The sequence below is a fragment of the Ictidomys tridecemlineatus genome, chromosome 8 (assembly GCF_052094955.1).
Source record: "Ictidomys tridecemlineatus isolate mIctTri1 chromosome 8, mIctTri1.hap1, whole genome shotgun sequence".
Lineage (NCBI taxonomy): Eukaryota > Metazoa > Chordata > Mammalia > Rodentia > Sciuridae > Ictidomys > Ictidomys tridecemlineatus.
The window spans coordinates 15115526-15133611 of NC_135484.1; the positions used below are offsets into that span (position 1 = coordinate 15115526).

Genomic DNA, 18086 nt, shown 5'->3' on the forward strand with positions numbered 1-18086 from the left:
ACCAGTTGGATTTTTTTTATTGGTTATTCAAAACATTACAAAGATTGCAGAATCACATCGGTTACACATCCACATTTTTACATAATGCCCTATTAGTAACTGTTGTATTCTGCTACCTTTCCTATCCCCTACTATCCCCCCTCCCCTCCCCTCCCATCTTCTCTCTCTACCCCATCTACTGTAATTCATTTCTCTCCTTATTTTTTTTCCCATTCCCCTCACAACCTCTTATATGTAATTTTGAATAACAATGAGGGTCTCCTTCCATTTCCATGCACCAGTTGGAATTAAATTTCAAATATAAGCGATAGCTCAATTTCTGGAAAGCATGTTTCTAGAACCATGTTAATATATGAAATGCAAAATTATTAATTTTTAATTAATAATTAATTATTAATTAATTTGGATAAGAGTTCAGTCTATATAACATCTAGATGAATGAGAATGGGGCTACTTCCAGGAAATTCCCTGGTATCTGTAATCCTGAACAAAGTATCCGTCCCCCAATCTTGACATTTAATTTCAAAAAAGTACTATTCCCAGGATTTCCACTAGGTGTCAGTCAAGGACCATCATGGAATTAAAGGAGTGGGTGGAGGCTGGGAGGAGTTAAACTAATGAATTTCCAAAAGCTGTGTTGACACTTAGATCAGTGATACATTTTTACCTAAAATGCCCCATTATACATTTATTTTATTTTGTAGAAATACATTTTGAAAGCTTTAAGAAAACAATTTAAGAAATAGTCTTGATGAAAGATGTAGCTTTCATCAAAAAGTTCAACGTAATCCTTTTATTTGTACGATAACATTACAGTGGATTAAGTATATGAAATAAGTGTATTTTTACCACCCGTGGGAACACTATGGTTAAGAAGTTCCTTGCAGGCAGACAGACCTTGGTCTGAGTCTGAGTTTAGTCATGTACTCGTGGTAAAACTTGCACAACTTAATGTCTCTGAACCTCTGTTTTTAGTTCTCTTGAATTGGACTTATTTCATAAGGTGTTTTGCTGAGGGTGAAATAAGATACAGCACAGTGTATATGTGATCAGTGAGTTGTAACTTGAAAAAATTTAGATTCTAAATGGATCAACAACTTAGGTGAGAAATACAATTCAACTATGGCTATGTCCAACTGGTAACACATAGAGGCAAAAGGGCCAGGGGCACACACACGTGTGTAGGAGAAAGGGACAGGTATGTAGGCTAGTCTGGTTTTGTAATGGTCTATAATTGCCTTTCAGAATTTTCTTAAGCAACTTGGATTTCTCAGGAGACTTGTCATCAACAGGTGGGGCATGGGACACAGGCTGCCATTACTCAGAGGGCCTCCAGGCCAGCAACCCCGGGACCAGCCCGTGAAGCAACTGCAGTCACCCCTCTGCCCGAACTCCCCTGCATCTCATAATCCCCCGATGAAATGAAACTCCCACCGCAGTCCACGTACACACCTCTGCAAGTTCATTTCCTGAGTAATTGGGGCTGGCGGCCCCTGAGGACTAACTTCACAAGCTTTTCAAAATACACAGAGGGCAAAACAGGCTCTCAGAGCTCAGTCCTCCTGATTTCCCACCCAGGTCCACTCCCATGATTATGGCCCCACTCTCTGCCCCACCTCCCTCCCACTGTGGACCATTCCACCCTCTACCTGGCTAAGCGGTAATGACACTCACCCCTGCACCATAGTCCCTTGGCTACTTTATCTCTAGAAGCTTTTCCTTCCCCAAGTCCACCCACTGTTCTCTGCCTCGCTCATCTTTCTTCTTCTTGGTTCAGAAAACATGTTTCCAACCCTTCCCAAGACTAGCTCCTATTGCTGCGCTGACGGGCCTATTGTTCCCACCTGCCCAGTTCTCACCCCAACAAACATCCTTCTCCTGGCCTTACTGTCTCCCGTTTCCCTTCCTATCCCCTGCAGCCCTCTTATCCACATGGTATCTTTGTGTGTGTGTGTGGGGGGGGGGGGGGAGGGAGGTACTCCGGGTTGAACCCAGGTGCGTTCTACCACTGAGCTATATCCCAGCCCTTTTTATTTTCAGACAAGGTCTTCCTACCTGGTGAGGCTGGCCTCAAACTTGTGGTCCTCCTGCCTCAGCCTCCTGTGCCACTGCATCTGTACTTTGCTTTGGCTTTTCCCCAAACTACCAGCTTTTTCCTTTTCTGACCTTTGTGAAGTGAAAAAGCGATACCCGGTCTGTTCCTCATTTCACCCTTACTTTTTGACCCACTCAGACCTTTTCTTCTTAGCTGCCAACCCTAAAAATCTGTCTTTCCATTTGAATCATCTGACCTCTGCAAGACTGTTCTCCATTCTCTGTCTGTGAGATTCACCTTCCTTTGCTGGCGCAACGCCTTTCCCTGCTTCTCTTACGGCCCCTTTTTCTTTTTCTGTGCTTCAGATCCGCCTCCCCTTTTAGACCACTCACTGGGATTCCCGAGGGGCCTTCTTTCCTCTGCACACTTTTGTGAACCATCTTAGACCTTCCATTACTGTCTCGCCTAACCCTCGGCTCCCAGAACCCGAATTTCTACCTGCAAGGGTCCTGTCTCCCCTGCCCCTCAACTCCCATGGAACCAGTTCTCCCCACCTCCCAGCTTGCTGGGCGCTCCGGCGCCATGCTCCTGGTGCAGGTCACGATTGAAGCTGAATCTCAGTGGCCAACTCCCGCTCCTCTGCCTCACAAGCTGCCTCACCTCTCCCTCTGTGGCCACCACAGCCCCTGCTCCTCATCTCACCATGCAGACTCCATGGTGCATGGTCCAAAGTCCTCCCTCGGCCCACTGAGCCTCCCAGCCTCACCTGCTATCCTGACCCTGAGAGCTTGGCCCTCCCGGGCAGGCAGCGCCTCTGGGCCCTGAGCACAGTGCCCCGTTCTCTCCTGCTTGTTTACACGTCCTTTCAGCCTGGTTTCCCTTTTCCTTTCCCCTCACTTATGAAAATACTCCTCACCCTTCAAGAATGAAGTAAAAGGCACTTCCTCTCCCCACTGAAATGGACACTGTCCTTTGGTGACACCTGGCTTACAGTGCCATGATTTCACCATGTTGAGCAAACCGGTCAGGGGTTACAGGGCCAGCTGTCCCTGCTCTGAGTACACTCACTGCCATGCCTGGGGCTCGTTTCTCTGGGTGCTGTTCCCATAGCACCTAGTGGTCTTTCCTGTGTGGCCGGTTCTTAGTGCCCCTCTGAGTATTTCTCATACTCTATTTTTTTTTTTTTTTTGGTACTAGGGATTGAACTCAGGGGCACTCAACCACTGAGCCACATCCCCAGCCCTATTTTGTATTTTATTTAGAGACAGGGTCTCACTGAGTTGCTTAGTGCCTTGCTTTTGCTGAGGCTGGCTTTGAACTTGCGATCCTCCTGCCTCAGCCTCTGGAGCCCACTGGAATTTCAGGCGTGCGCCACCATGCTCGACTTCATACTCCGTTTTCTGTTAGTTCCTCTGGAACTTTCCTTACAGTCTTTCCCCTCACTTCTTTCAATCTCCCAAGGCGGGGAACACCTCATACAGAGCCCACCATGAGCGAATCTCTGCAGCACTGGGTGGTGGAATCGGTCCTTACAGACTTGACATCTCAAATGGTGTTTTTCAACTGAGCCTCACTTCCTGTCCCGCTGCCCTGCTAGGACCTGACCCCTTTCTCGGCCACTGTCTGCTGACTGCATCTGCCGTCTTACCTTAGCTGGAATCTTTGCTGCATGGTTCTCCAGGATCAGTCTCTTCAGGTGCAGAACCCAGAGCCGCTTGTCTTGCTGAGACTTAGCCTACGGGGCAGATGGAAGGGTCAGATGTTGGACAGATGTTGGACTCCTTTAGCCCCCCGATGAGATGGGAAGCACCTTGTGTGGTCAGGAAGACCTGGAAAGGCCCCGGCACCCAGCACTCCTCGTCCACGAGGGGGGCCCAGGGAAGCGGTGAGGCTCTCTACCTGGACGGTATGCTGCAGCTTGGGGTTCTTGTAGTGGAAGACGCTGAAGCTGAGTGGCTCCTTGGGGATCACCTCCACGAGCATGAGGTTGCCACACTGGAGCAGAGAGCACGGAGGTGAGGCCACTGGGGAGAGGGAACAAGCAGCCCCCCGGCCCTGGCCCCCATGTGACTGGTGTTCACACCTACCAGGATGTGAGCTTTGTATGTAAACGTGTCATCCCTCTTCTTGGTGATGAGAAGCAGCTTGTCAAGGAGGAAGAGCGTCCGCTCATTCTTGGCCCGCTGGAGACGGAAGGTTCCCTCCAGCACCAGTTCCCCGTAGCTGGTCAGGTCTGGCCCCTTCCAGTTTGTGAGCAAACTCTGAATCTCCTGGTAAATATAGAAATTGGTAACACGATTGACATTTCTTTAGGATTTGTTGTCCATTAATATTGCTTAAGGAAGATGATGTCATTATTTTGAAAAATGAAAATGTTCACAAGTACCACTTAATGAAGGAAGCCACAAGATAATGAAAGACTTCATTGGTTGAAAACAGAAAGCTCTGTGGTACAGTGCTTGCCTAGCATGTGCAAGGTCCTGGGTTTGATAACCCATGCCATAGGCAAAAGGAAGGAAGGAAAGAAAGAAGGAAGGAAGGAACTAGAAATGGTGATAAGTTTGACCAGAATCTAATTTAGCACTGTCTTCAGAATGCCAACAAAGGTTTGCCTGATGCCTGCAATACACTTGAATGACTAAGCATTAAACCTTCTGCTACTACTGCAAAAAACAGATATGGCATGAAAGAGTAGGATGCTGTCCCCCTCTGATTTTTGACTCTATGGCATGATATCATATACTCTCCTGCCCACCTGCCTAGAGTTTTTTCTGACTTATGAGCCAAATGATGCATCGTGTCCCTGCATAGTGTGGAGTCAACTCTGGGCTTTTTGTTTTACTCTAGGGACACCCAAGAAGTTGGAACTGGATTTTGGGGCCTATATGTTTTGTTTTTGTTTTTAATTAGCTTTTAAAAAGGGCTATTTTTTTTTTTAGATTTCTAGGATAATTGGCACAGCATCTATTAAAAATTCCTGAGTGTTTTAGGGATCAAAATGTTGGTGCTAGATGGGACCTTAGCAAACTTCTCATTTGACTGTCTCATTTTAACGATGAGGAAACTAAAACGATGTGCTTGAGAACCATCTCATGGTTTTGCAGGAGTGAGTGAGAAAGAATAGAAGCTTAAAAGGTCTAGGTACTTTGCTTTTAACAAAAATTACTAATTTATAATTTTATTACTTAACATAAGGTAAGGCCTTGGGAGATGAAAGTTTTTAGCTTGGGTCTTCAAAGGGCTATAAGCAAGTTATTAGCTAAATTACATAACAACTTTGTCTTAAATAGCTACTCTAAACAATGGTCATTATTATTGGTGCCCTGATCTTTCTTCAGGGAGAATTATGATGAGGACCATAAATAAAGTATGATATTTGTGCAATCTTAATATTGGATTTGATTTTGGAAATGATACATATCCGTGTCCCTGCAGCCCTGCTGGGTACTGACACCTTGCTGTGGGCTCACCTGTAACCGGACTGCATGTTCGTGTTTCCGCTTCATGTCATTGATGTGCCAGGCCACTCGCTGCATAGTGTCTATAGCATCAAGCACCACATCGTAGCCATCTGTGTCCTTGTCAAGGTGATTTTCTATTTCCTTTAAAAACACACACACACACACACACACACACACACAAAAATAACTACTTGTTTTCCATTTTTTTTTCATATAGGAAGTAATGAATAACATCTCCATAACTAGTTCCTTATATTTTATTTGTGCTTATTTATTTGCCTACTACTATCATTCCTTAAGATTTTGAGGTTCTTACCAGGAACACCTGCCACAAAATGATAAGATGGAAATAAAAAATAGGTCTAAGAATAATACAAGAGTATTAGAATTCCAGGAAAGGCTATAACACACAGTAAGTCTCAAAGAGATATGACAGTTATAATAGATATGAGAATTGATCTTATAGCTGAGAGTTCTGAGCTTCTTGGTGACCAAGGTAATATCGCTCTCAGTGATACAGTTCTCACTCTTACAAGATCAAAATACATATCTTTTTTTTCTTTTATAGAGGAAACAAAATGTCTCACAAAGACCTCAAAGTGTCACAGACTCAAAAATTTCGTAGACAATATCTTAAAAAAAACCAACCAAACAAACAAAAAAACCTCCGTAGGGGCCAGAAGGTGCAACTCAGTGGTAGAACAGGTGTTTAACATTCAGAAGGCCCTAGGTGAAGATCCCTGGCACCAAAACCAAACATGCAAATAGAAACCTCTACAGCAAGCACATTTTCATGCAGACATGAGGTCTTAGAACCTCAATGAGGTTCACTGAAGACAGTCTTTTGGAGTGTCAAGGAAGTTCACAGGAATCATGCACTAACTTGTCTGATGGTTTCAGCAGGTTATGTTAGCACCCATGTTAGCATGGAGTTCCACAGCCCCAGGGAAGGGAGAGAGGGACACAATCTCTGTTCTAATTCCTTTTCTTTTCTTTCTTTTTTCCTTTATTTATTTATTTATTTATTCATTTATTTGGTACTGGAAGGTGAAAGCAGGAGCATTCTGCTTCTGAGCTAGCTGTATCCCCAGGAATTTTTAAAATTTTCATGTTGAGGCAAGGTCTTGCTAAATTTCCCAAGCTATACCAAGTACTGAAGAAGAAAAATTGTTCAGACTAACCTGGAAATTGCAACCCTCCTGCCTCAGACTCCCCAGTAGCTAGGATTATAGGCATGCACAGCACTGTGCCCCGCAACCTCTGTTCTAATTCTTTAGAGGATATTAGACTCCTGTACCTCGATCCCTTAGGAGTCAAAGACTATTCTTTTTATCTTCTCCATAATACCTAACAGACAGGTGGTCAATAGATGTTTTTCTTTTCTTCTGGTGCTGGGGATGGAACCCAGGACCTCCATAATGCTAGGCAAGTACTCTATCACTAAGCTACACTCTCAGCCCCAATAAATGCTTATTAAGGTAAAACTATATTTTCTTAAAAACAACAATAACTCTAATCTCTCTATGTATATATGTAAATAAATTGCATCTATATAGAATATGAACAGACTGCTTTTCCTTATTATTATTCCTTAAACAATATGTTGTAATAACTGCTTTAGGTATTATAAACTATCTAGAGATGAGTTAAAGTATAGGGGAGGTTACACATGCATTGAATAATACACAAGCCTACATAATTTTATATAAGGGACTTGAGCATCTGCGGCTTTGGTATCCTTGAAATCAATCCCCTGCAGATACCAAGAGACAATCACATCTACAGTAAGAAACTGTGCCTTAGATCATTTCTATGACATTTATTGTGCAAACTCAGTTAAATGGAAGAGGCTGAATCTTATGGCATAATTTCTGCAAATTAATTCCCATTATTTTACAGTGACACTTTGTAAATATTAGTTTACTTTTACTGGGTATGCAAATTTTTCATGTAGTTAAAAACTGGAAAGGAATTTACATTTTTATCCCCATACTCAGCCTCATGGGGTTTGAAGGTCCTATGAAACCATACCACTAGTCTAGGTGAGTTACAGATTAGTAGCAAACTAAGAAATAATCATTTCTTCTTGAAGTTCGAGAGGCAATCCTGCCCAACAATGATCAGGCTGAGAGGAGCAGAGGATCCTGCTCCGAGATATTCATGGTTCCCTGTAAAACTTAAGACGATGTGAGTGACACAAGGAACATCTAAGCCACCTATAGAAGCAACACATCTCGAGGCCGACCTGGAGCTAGTGTTGGATTTATCCACTCACTGTTCTTCCCTTTTCTTTATTATTAGCCCAATACAGAGAGTGAGGCTGTTCTCCCCACCAATGCACTTTCTCTAAGGATCCTGACTTGCCATCTCTCAGGCTGGTTCTAAGAACTTCACTTTCTTTTGCAGGTTGGTCACCTTCCTGTCTAGAAGACCACAATAAGTCTTAGCTGTGATATTAACAGAGTTCAGCAGAGGTCTGTCTTGGGATAAGTATTATTTATTTAAGAATTATTTGGATGCTGATTTAGCAAACTTACTCCACTAAATCTAAAATGTCATTAGGACCAATTTAAAAATGAAATATCTCCAATGTGGCTAAATGGGATGCAAAATGTTCCATGGATGAGCTACCCAGGCAAGCAGACAAAGCGAAGAAATTTCTGGTAATGTTGGACTGAAAAAGTTCTCTGGATTAAAATCCCTTTTAAGGGAAGATATTTAATATAGTGTGAAAGGAATAAACTACAAACACTGGCTTATTTTTATCGAGTGCCTTGAGCCTCAGGAAAGGTGGGCACCTTCTAGGCTTTGAAGGCAGGCTGGCTTGCCCCAGAGCCCTGCTCCTGACCTTCCTGCTCTACTTCTTGCCCGTGGTGCAGAGGTAAGCAAGCTCCACATCTAGAATGCAAATTCCTTCAATAAAACTTTTTTTTCCCCATTTTTATCAGCCTCCTTAGAGGCTAAGAAATGAGAATTTGAGAGCTGTGTCTATCTTTGATCGAAAGACTCTTTGAATTTTATAAAAGTAATGGAAAACACTATAAAAAGGGAGATATCTGGAAGTGAAGCCTCTCCCGCTCAGGGAGCCCTAACCTCCTGCACATTCTGCCCCCCCCCTTCCCAGCCCCTCCTCTTTGCTCTCATAAAGGAACCAATCTATGACAAACAGCTTTCTCTCTCAACTTCCTACTGAATCGGTACTCATGGAAATAAAAGAAAACAGGAAAAAACCTGTTTTCCATTTGGATGATAGCTCCCTGCCTGGACTGTCACAGCCCAGTGCAAGGCACTCGTAAGCCCTGTCACCATCCGAGCTAAGATTAATCTTTTGATTTGGCCATGGTCAGCGGGGCTGCAGGCCTAGAATATAAATATCTCTAATTCCTCAAAGCAGATTAGTCAGTTGTAAAGTATGAGAGTGGAAACTGATTCCATATGTCCACAGCCTTTTCTGGTATTTTCCCCAAAACTTAATATATACACACAAGATCTCCATCCCGTTGGAAAGTGCTCAAGCGCAGGCAGAGACTCACATGCAAAAGGAGATGATACTTGAGAATCCGCTGAACTGGTTTCAGGAGATAGGACCCCAGAGGCAGCGAGTGTTTCAGAGTTTCCTGGCGTTCCCGGAAGAACTTGGCCAGCATCTTGTTCCTCATGCACTCGGTTAGCACGGCCACTGACCTGCAAGAGGAACAATTGTTTTTTATGTCAGTGTGATGCAGGGCAGGGGTAGCTGAGTTTTGATGCAGCACCATGGGCTCAAGGCTTCTAGTAGCAAGATCCTTCCTTCTAGAAGACCAGATGCATGCCAGGGCATGTGGCTTGTCAAAAGGGATCTGAGCTGGATTTTAGCCCCTAGGTGTGCCCTACCTGGTATCTTCAAGCAGTGCTCACACTGCAGATCTCACACAGTTTTCACAAGTCAATTTTAAGGTACTTTGTACCAAGAAGTAGTTCCTTCTTCCCAGTAGATCCTTGCCAGTAAATGCCCACTAGGGCATTTGTCAACTCTGATGGTTAGCTTTGTATAATGCACAAGCTGTATGGCTTTATGGGGTGGCTCTTCTGGGAGACCTCTCCCCACAGTTAACTTGCATTTGAGAATCCTGGAACAGATAGATTCCCCTTTCCACCTCCAGGTGCTTCTCCTCCTTCTAGACGGTCTCAGTCCTCAGAGAGGGTGCCTCACCACAGGGTATTAGAAAAGTGGGTTGGAGTTCCTTCTTAGCCCAGATCCCTGAAAGTACTAAGGATGGTGCTAAAACAGCTTCCAGGAACAGGATAAAGAGTGCTGGCACCTCACAACTAAAGCATGCTGAGGGGCTCGGGTGGTCACACACCTGCAGTAACATCTATGGTCTCAGAACTCAGAAGGAAGCAGGTAGGAAAAATCTCATCCCTTTTATTCCCCAAGTCATGAACATGTTTTCACGATTAATTGAGACAATCAGAGTCAAACAACAAAATAAGACTCCTTGGAAAGAAGTTCAATGCAAGTCTCATAATTAAGTTGTTGGACTCTCCTTTGTACCCATCTGTTTTCAGAATATCGGTTCAAACTGATTCATAAATTTGAGTCCAAATCTCAAAACTCCCCATCATATGACCTGGGACCTTTTCTCAGTTTTTAGTCCACCCCCCCCCCCCCAGATCCCGCTGCCTGGTAGCTCCTTAGCTGTCTGATAGCTTGAGCAGCTGCTGGAGAGTGGCTTGTGTCACCGACTGGGAGCATGCAGGGCTCCCGGTACCCAGAAGTCCTCATTACAGGACTAGGCATCTGAGGACACTGACCTGGTCCTGTTTGTGCTCCTCCCTGGGGTAAGGAAGGAGGGGCCTGTGCCTCCTCACAGGGAAATCACAGGGCACCACTGGCAGGAAGAAAGAGGACACTGGTCAGTGTGCCAGGCCACTTAAATGTCACCAGACTGGATCCAAGGGGGAAAGAAAAATCTGTCAGATGGGCCACAACACCTGGCACTCTTGGCTTGTTAAGACACGGGAACCTCAGGCCTCAGACCAAACTGACTGGACGAGGGACAAGAAGTATTTCTCTGTGAATATGAAAACCCTGCAATTGGGAAAGAAGCAGAGATGCCTGACTTGAAATTAAAACAAAACAAAAACCAAACAAAAAAACCCACCCCACTTTCTCCAGCAAACTGTTCTTAACTACCCCTCACTGAGACTTATCACTTCTTACCTCAGTATCTTGAACTTCGACTTCACATGACTGAGTGTGTGTGGTACTGGGGATTGAACAGAAGTGCTCCATCACTGAGCCACACCCCCAGCACTTTTTATTTTTCATTTTGAGGCAGGGTCTTGCTAAGCTGGTTAGGGCCTTACTAAGTTGCTAGGCCTTACTGAGTTGCTGAGGCTGGCCTTGAACTTGCAATCCTCCTGACTTGGCCTTCTGAATAGCTGGGATATTCCAGGCATGTACGTGGAATTTAGCCTGGCTACAATCACCCTATTTAATTTACACTTATTATTTGATCTTCCATAACATGCTATTCCACTATTGCATTTAGTTAAGTTCTACCCTCAAAAGAATATAAACTGGGGCCAAGTGCAGTAACACATGTCTGTAATCCCAGTGGCTCAGGAGGCTGAGGCAGGAGAATCACGAGTTCAAAGTCAGCCTCAGCAAAAGCAAGGCTCTAAGCAACTCAGTGAGACCCCGTCTCTAAATAAAATACAAAATGGGGCTGGGGATGTGGCTTAGTGGTTGAGTGCCCCTGAGTTCAATCCTCAGTACCCCCTGCCCCCCAAAAGAATATAAACTGCTTGAGACATTGGTTCTTTATTTCTTGTGGATTTCCACTAAGTTTGGAACTGTGCTCCACGAATGACAGGCTCCTTCAGGAACTCATGGCCTCATGCACACAAGGCAAGGGCTCTACCATGAGCCATACCACCATCCCTGAATGGCAGGCTCTTGAAAATGTTCTTACAACCATTCACAATAGCCAAACTATGGAACCAGCCTTGGTCACCATCAACAGATGAATGGCTAAAGAAAATGTGGTATAGACACACAAGGGAATTTTAATCAGCCATAAAGAAAAATGAAATTATATAATTTGCAGGAAAAATGAGACTATTATGTTAAGCAAAATAAGCCAAACTCGGAAGGTCAAGGGTTGAATGTTTTTCTATCGTAAGTGAAAGGTAGAAAGGAAAAAGGAAATGAAAGGGTGGGAGATTTCATGAAAATCAAAGGGAGATCAGTAGAATAGAGGAAAGGGACCAGGGGGTGGGAGGAGGGGAGGGAAAGGGGAAATACTGAGAACAATATTGGCCAAAATTATATTGTTATATTGTGTGCATGTATAAATATATAACCAACCCCACCATCATGTATAGTTAAAATGTAACAATAAGAAATGTGGGAAAATAATGTTCATGCAAAAGGGATTTTGCCTTTCCCCAGACTCTGAAGCAACCCGACATGTGAAAAGGCCGCCTTTATTTTGTACTTTCCTTTTTTAGTAAATCTTCTGAATTTGCAGTTTGGGAAGGTCATATCACAGATTCTGATCATCGAGTCCAGAACTTTGTTGATTATTCAGTTTGAAGGCTTTTCCCTCAGGAAGAAGTTTTGTGGAGAAGCCGAGGGCTGAGTCTGTGATTTCTCTGCATTAGGGTGTGGTGTAAACTGGTTTTTGGCTGAAGGACCCTGGAATTTTGCTGGAGCACCCTACAGTTTTCCTGATTTTTCAGCATGGAGGTGGAAACAAATAGTACAGGGGAGAAAACTGCTTGAGTAAACTGTGAAGCAGGGGTGTGGCTACAGATAGGGATATGTGATAAATGCTCCAATTTGCACGCAGGATGCTTTCCTTTCTTTCTTTTTATGGAAAATTTGGGTAAAGCATGGTTGGCCACCAACCAATAAATCCCCGCAACACAATATCCTGACAAATATTTAGAAAAGGACAGTAAGATCCTCTAATAGGAAGTCTTTTATCATCAGTAAATCTGTGGTTTGGCTTCATGGGACTATTCCATGGGGTTTTTCTTTTAACAAGACCTGCTTTCTGGATCTGTTTCTAAGCAGAGCAAGAATTCTTTTTCCCTTCCCACATGCCGGCTTCTCTTCCACATGAATCCTGCCACCGGCTGTATCCTTGGGGACTCTTCTAAGACCACTCACGGAGTGTGTAGAATCCCCCCAGTTCTCGTCCTGGCTGTCCTTGGGATAACTCAAGACTGCTAATCACGTGGTTTTAAAAAAAATAAGAAGAAGAAGGCATGGGGGATCAACTCGAGGTCTGAGAGTGGAGGAACCTTGGCCCAAACACAGGCTGGGCCATTCATCAGCTATGTGATTGGTCCCTGAAACAATCTGCCTATCAGACTCAGCTTCTTCATTCATAAAATGGGGATGGGGATGGGGCAAAGGTGGTGATGACCTTGACTTTGCAGACAGCCTATCAGGTGCCAAGCTCTGGGGCCTTGCTTTAATCCCCCAATCTCTCTGAATGGCTGTGGAGGTGGAGTTCAATGTTTATGTTGTATTTATAGCATTTAACACAGTGCTTAGGAATCAAAGTGTGACTGGTAAATGCCTTTTGGAGAATCAAATGCCTACAGTTGTGGCCCATGATATTGGGCTCCTGGGCTTTTATTGATTGATTGATATATTGCCCAGGCTGTTCCCTAATTGCTCTGCCTTTCTTGTGTAAGCAAAACTGAGCTAACAACCCAGGGGAGACCACGGGCCCCCTTTTCTCCTCTTGGCTTCTCACAATCTGTCCTTTTTCTGAACTCCATAAAAACTCGTGTAGTTCATAAAACTTACAGAGCAAAAACAGAACACATTTTCTCCCCAGCTGGATTACATAAATGCATTAGCAGTGCTTCCCAATCGTACCGACATGGCACAGAGAAAAAGGTTGACAGACGAGGCCAACAGCCTGCTTTCCTTTGGAGATACCTAGTAACCTTTTTGGTCTCTTTCCATGTCTTTCTCATTTTTTTTCCCTGCACTGTCCCTGCTTGGAGCCCCAAAACCCAAAGGGATCAGTAGATATCTGGGATCCCCTAGTCTGTTCTCTGCGTGTTCTGTGTTTGTTCACGGATTTAGCACAAGGCCAGCCAGACAACACCTGAGAACTCCACATGTTGGATATGCTGACTTGAAACATTATGAAAGTGATCCCAAGTGATCCACTCCTTCCTGATCCATACCTTGGGTAGTTGGTGCAATACTGGGTGTAAATGTGGAACTCTTCACTCTGCAAGGAAACGAGAGACTTTTATAGGTAAAAAAGCACAGACATCAACATTCATTTAAAAACAAGAAAAGAAACAGCATTTGGGCCTTTAAATTTCTTTCTGTAATCACACGTCTCTGGAGCCCTTGTGGGATCGTCTGTGCCCACTGTTATATACCTAGAACCTGCACACACTCTGACTATTTGGGTCCTCTAAACACCTGGTTCCAGATACTCTGAAGACAAACAGGAAGAGGATGAAAACAGTTTCTGCCCTAAAGTGCTCCTGGTTCTCTGGTGGTTGCAACAGGGTGAGAGGGAAATATAAGTGGGTAATGTAAACATCATGTAGGAAGAACATGGTGGGAGTACATGCAGGAGACAAGAAAGCTAGTATGAGGCTGGGGATGTGGCTCAGTGGTAAAGCACTCATCTAGCATACCTGAGGCCCTGAGTTCAATCCTCAGCATTGCCAAAAAAAAAAAAAAAAAAAAAAGGCAGGTGCAGTGCAGCAGTGCAGTGGCACACACCTGTAAATCTCAGCAGCTTGGGGGACTGAGGCAGAAGGATCATGAGTTCAAAGCCAGCCTCAGCAATCTAGGGAGGCCCTAAACAACTCAGCAAGTCCCTGATTCTAAACAGAATATTAAAAAGGGCTGGGGATATGGCTCAGTGGTTAAGCGCCCCTCGGTTCAATCCCTGGAAACTTCCACACAAAAAAAAAAAAAAAAAAGAAAGAAAGAAAAAAAGAAAAATAAAAAGCAGCTAAGCAGCTGCTGGGCTCTTTCAAGGCCCTGTGCCTTCTGCTGTCCCTGCCCACTCCTGTTCCCACTCCTCTCGCTGCAGAGCCACTGTGCCTCCCTTATTCAGAGTCTGGGCCTTATTTCTCCTAAGGAGCCTTCTGTGAGCTCTTGGGCTGGGCCAACAGCTCCTACTCTGGGCTTCCAGCACATCCAGTACTGGCCTCTCTGGCAGCACCAACCAAACGAGAGTGACACTTTCTGTTTGTCCATCTCCCACATTAACTGGGAATTCCTTCAGGGTAGAGAACACACTGTGCACATTTGGCTCACAATGTTTGTCAAACTACTGCATTCCCTTCTTCCCTACTAAGCCAAAGTTTATTTGAGAGCAGGACCAAGCCTACTGATCTGCACGCATCCAGCATGGCAGCAATGCCCAAGTGCAGTTCATGTCTGGCTATCAAATGTGTGGGTCCTGCCTCCTGCCGCGAACATACCCCCATTCCCTAAAACCATTCCATTCCCTTGGCTACCTCAGTCTTGCAGATGTCCCAGTCCTATTTATCTGAAATTGGGCAATATTAAATATTTGCTCATTAAAGGTTAATTCTTTACAAAGGTACAATCATGACTTCCATGCAAATACAAAATGAACACTGTCAGGTATTTTACTTAACCTATTAGGGAGGATTGTTCTAAGACATTTCAATTGAATCAAAGGATAAATAAAAGTATCATAGGTCAATGCTGAATGCTGAAGTGAATTTACACATAGATACAAAACTGGCTTTTTCTATGGGGTTGGGTGGGTAATGAACTCGATTGTTCTTGCATGGGACAGAATTCATTTGCTTTCAGTGGCCAAGAACCATTTGCACAGCGATCAGTTATCTAAAACTGATGGGAGCTGTAAAATACTTCAAAGATGATGAAAGGTGCAGAACCCTATTGAATTATGTAATTTGGAAGAATAAACTAGAGGGCCATAGATTTCCTACACCCCTAGTCTTTTTGGTGGATCCCTAGGCTGACAAGGAAGAGAGCTGTGTATGCAGGTAGGTGCAGTACAGAAGCCAGGCTTTTACACTAGTGCCTGTTCAGACTGCCACTCAGAACAGATGATTCAAGCCAAAAAATTATCTAGCTCTTAAAAAGTCTCTACTGAATTCTGTTTGAAAAAAGTCACTGGATACTTTGGGTGGCACGTCGCATTTCACTCTTTTCTGATTTCACAAACTTTTGACTTCTTAAACTACTTTATGCTGCACTGACATGTGATTCTAAACTGAGTTTTCTTAACTTTTAAAAAATTTTTTGGTACTGGGGATTGAACCCAGGGGCACTAAACCACTGAGGTACATCCTTTTTTTAAAATTTGAGACAGGGTCTTGCTGAGTTGCTTAGGGCCTTACTAAGTTACTGAGGCTGGCTTTGAACTTGAAATCCTCCTGCCTCAGCCTCCTGAGCTGCTGGGATTATAGGTGCACGCCACTGCTCCTGGCTTTTCTTGATTTTAATGCTCTGATTATTCCCCCCGCCCCCCAATTCAGAAAGAATCCTTAGAATCCTTCTTGTTAAACTCAACTAGGATTAGGTTAAACATTTCATATTATTATAATGGAAAGCTTCAAGTATATATACAAATAGAAAGGATAAAATGGTGAATCCCAAGTATCCACCATCCAACCTCCGTAATCATTACAACCCACCTCCCCTGCTTCCCCATCACTCTGAAGCAAATGCTAGGCCTCGTATCATTTCATCTGGGTTTGAGTATGCACCTTCAAAACAAGCTCTTCAACCAAGAGGCATCACCACAGTGCCACCATCACATGTAAATGATTCAATCTGGTTGAGGAACCAGATTGTCCTGAATAGTCAGTCTCAGTAGTGCTGGTGACAGTCCCATGGTACACACCCTGTCTGCTGACTCTGTGTGGAGCAGTAGAGCTTGCTGAGATTTAGGTTTCAAAATTTGGCAACATCCACCATAGATTACACTGTGCTTCCACAGGAGGCACCTGATGTCTGGCTTTGCTTTTCTTTTGTTTTAATACTAGGGATTGAATCAGGGGGTGCTTCACCACGGAGATACATTCCTAGCTCTTTTATTTTTGAGTTTGAAACAGGGTCTTGCTAAGTTGCTTAGGGCCTTGCTGTCCTTTTGTGATGCTCACAGTTGGCAATTACTACCGAGATCTATTACTGTATTAGGGTTACAAAAGATGATATTTCTAATTCTGTTCTTCCTGCTTCATTTATCAGTCAGAATCTTTCTGAAAAAGGAACTTTCTCCTATGAACTGTTGGTTTACTCTGCAGTTTGTGCAGGGTAAATTCTCTTTCTCTTGATTCTCAAAATAATGTATGGTTCTCTGCCATCCAGCAAAGGTGACCATTTTATTTAATACCACTGTAAATTCATAAACATTTCATGAGTTTTGACCATTTTCCATTGTCTTTGCTGACACTCCAACAATCCCATCTTTTGTTGACAGAGCCTCTTTTGAACATTGTTCTTTGAGCACTCCTATTCTCTTCCATAGCTTCTGTGTTTCCTGGTGGGACAAGATGCTTGGACCATTATTATCATGGAAAGTCTTGTGTATTGTCTACCAAACACTCAGGCTCCACTGAGCCCTGATTCTTGGGTGGCAAATAGTATTTGAAGACCACAATTTGGGTTTTAGGGATGCTATTGCTACTGAGTTAGTCATTAGGGCTTTTCAGTGGTCAGGGTTAAAAAATATGATGTTTTTTTAAAGGATAAAATACATCCTTAGTTCATGCTGGTACAGGTTGAGTATCTGTAATCTGGAAATTCAAAATGCTCCAAAATCGGAAACTTTCTGAGCCTCATCATGATACCCCAGGTGGATAATTCCACACCTGACCTTTGGTAACTTAGGGCAGTCAAGATGCAAGTACACTAAAAATGCTGTATAAAATAACCCTCAATGAGGTGAACATGAAACACAAATGAATTTTGCATTTGGATGTGGGGCTATCCCCAAGATATATCATTTAGTACATGTAAATATTTCAAAATATCCTCCCCCAAATTTGATACTGAAATACTTCTGGTCCCAAGTATTTCAGCTAAGGGCTACTCAAGCTCCCATTCAGATTCAGGAGTACAGCATTTTAAATTAGCCTCAAGTGCTCTTGTGTCTGTATTTTCCTTTTCCTTAGCAATTCCTGTTCTCAATGGCACTAACATAAATACTTTTTTGCTTCATTCCATGACACGCTCAATAATTTCAGAATAACAATTGTAACATCACGATAAATAGAATCATCACGAAAACAGTTAAAGATGTATGTGCCGAGTTCTGTCCAGAGCATCCTTTCAAATCAATCGGAATTCCCTCTGCATGGTCACACCACCAACCTGACACATGATTAGTCGCATGTGCTTCATTTGCTCTCAGTTTCTGAAGACTGTATCTTCAAACTTTTACCTTTTTTAAATAACTAAATTAATTACATTTTTTTAAACATCAACCCTACAAAGAAATACATTAAAAGAAGTCTAACCTCTATTCTTCTCCATTCTATTCTCTCTTATCTCCTATTTTAATCTTATAGGTTATCCTGTTTCTAAACAGGCATATCCTCCCTTTGTA

General features: G+C 43.4%; 1 protein-coding gene across 8 annotated transcripts in view; it reads right to left on the bottom strand.

Annotated features, from left to right (window-relative positions):
- Positions 1-18086, bottom strand: part of Plekhg1 (pleckstrin homology and RhoGEF domain containing G1) — a 205232-nt gene that overhangs the window by 22260 nt on the left and 164886 nt on the right. For all 8 annotated transcript variants that reach the window (XM_078018899.1, XM_078018898.1, XM_078018900.1 and 5 more), the window contains 6 exons: positions 13693-13739; positions 9030-9180; positions 5506-5637; positions 4123-4305; positions 3935-4030; positions 3684-3770 (listed from right to left, as the gene is read on the bottom strand). In XM_078018899.1, coding sequence (XP_077875025.1) covers positions 3684-3770; positions 3935-4030; positions 4123-4305; positions 5506-5637; positions 9030-9180; positions 13693-13739 — 696 coding nt within the window. The remainder of the gene's footprint in view (positions 1-3683; positions 3771-3934; positions 4031-4122; positions 4306-5505; positions 5638-9029; positions 9181-13692; positions 13740-18086) is intronic.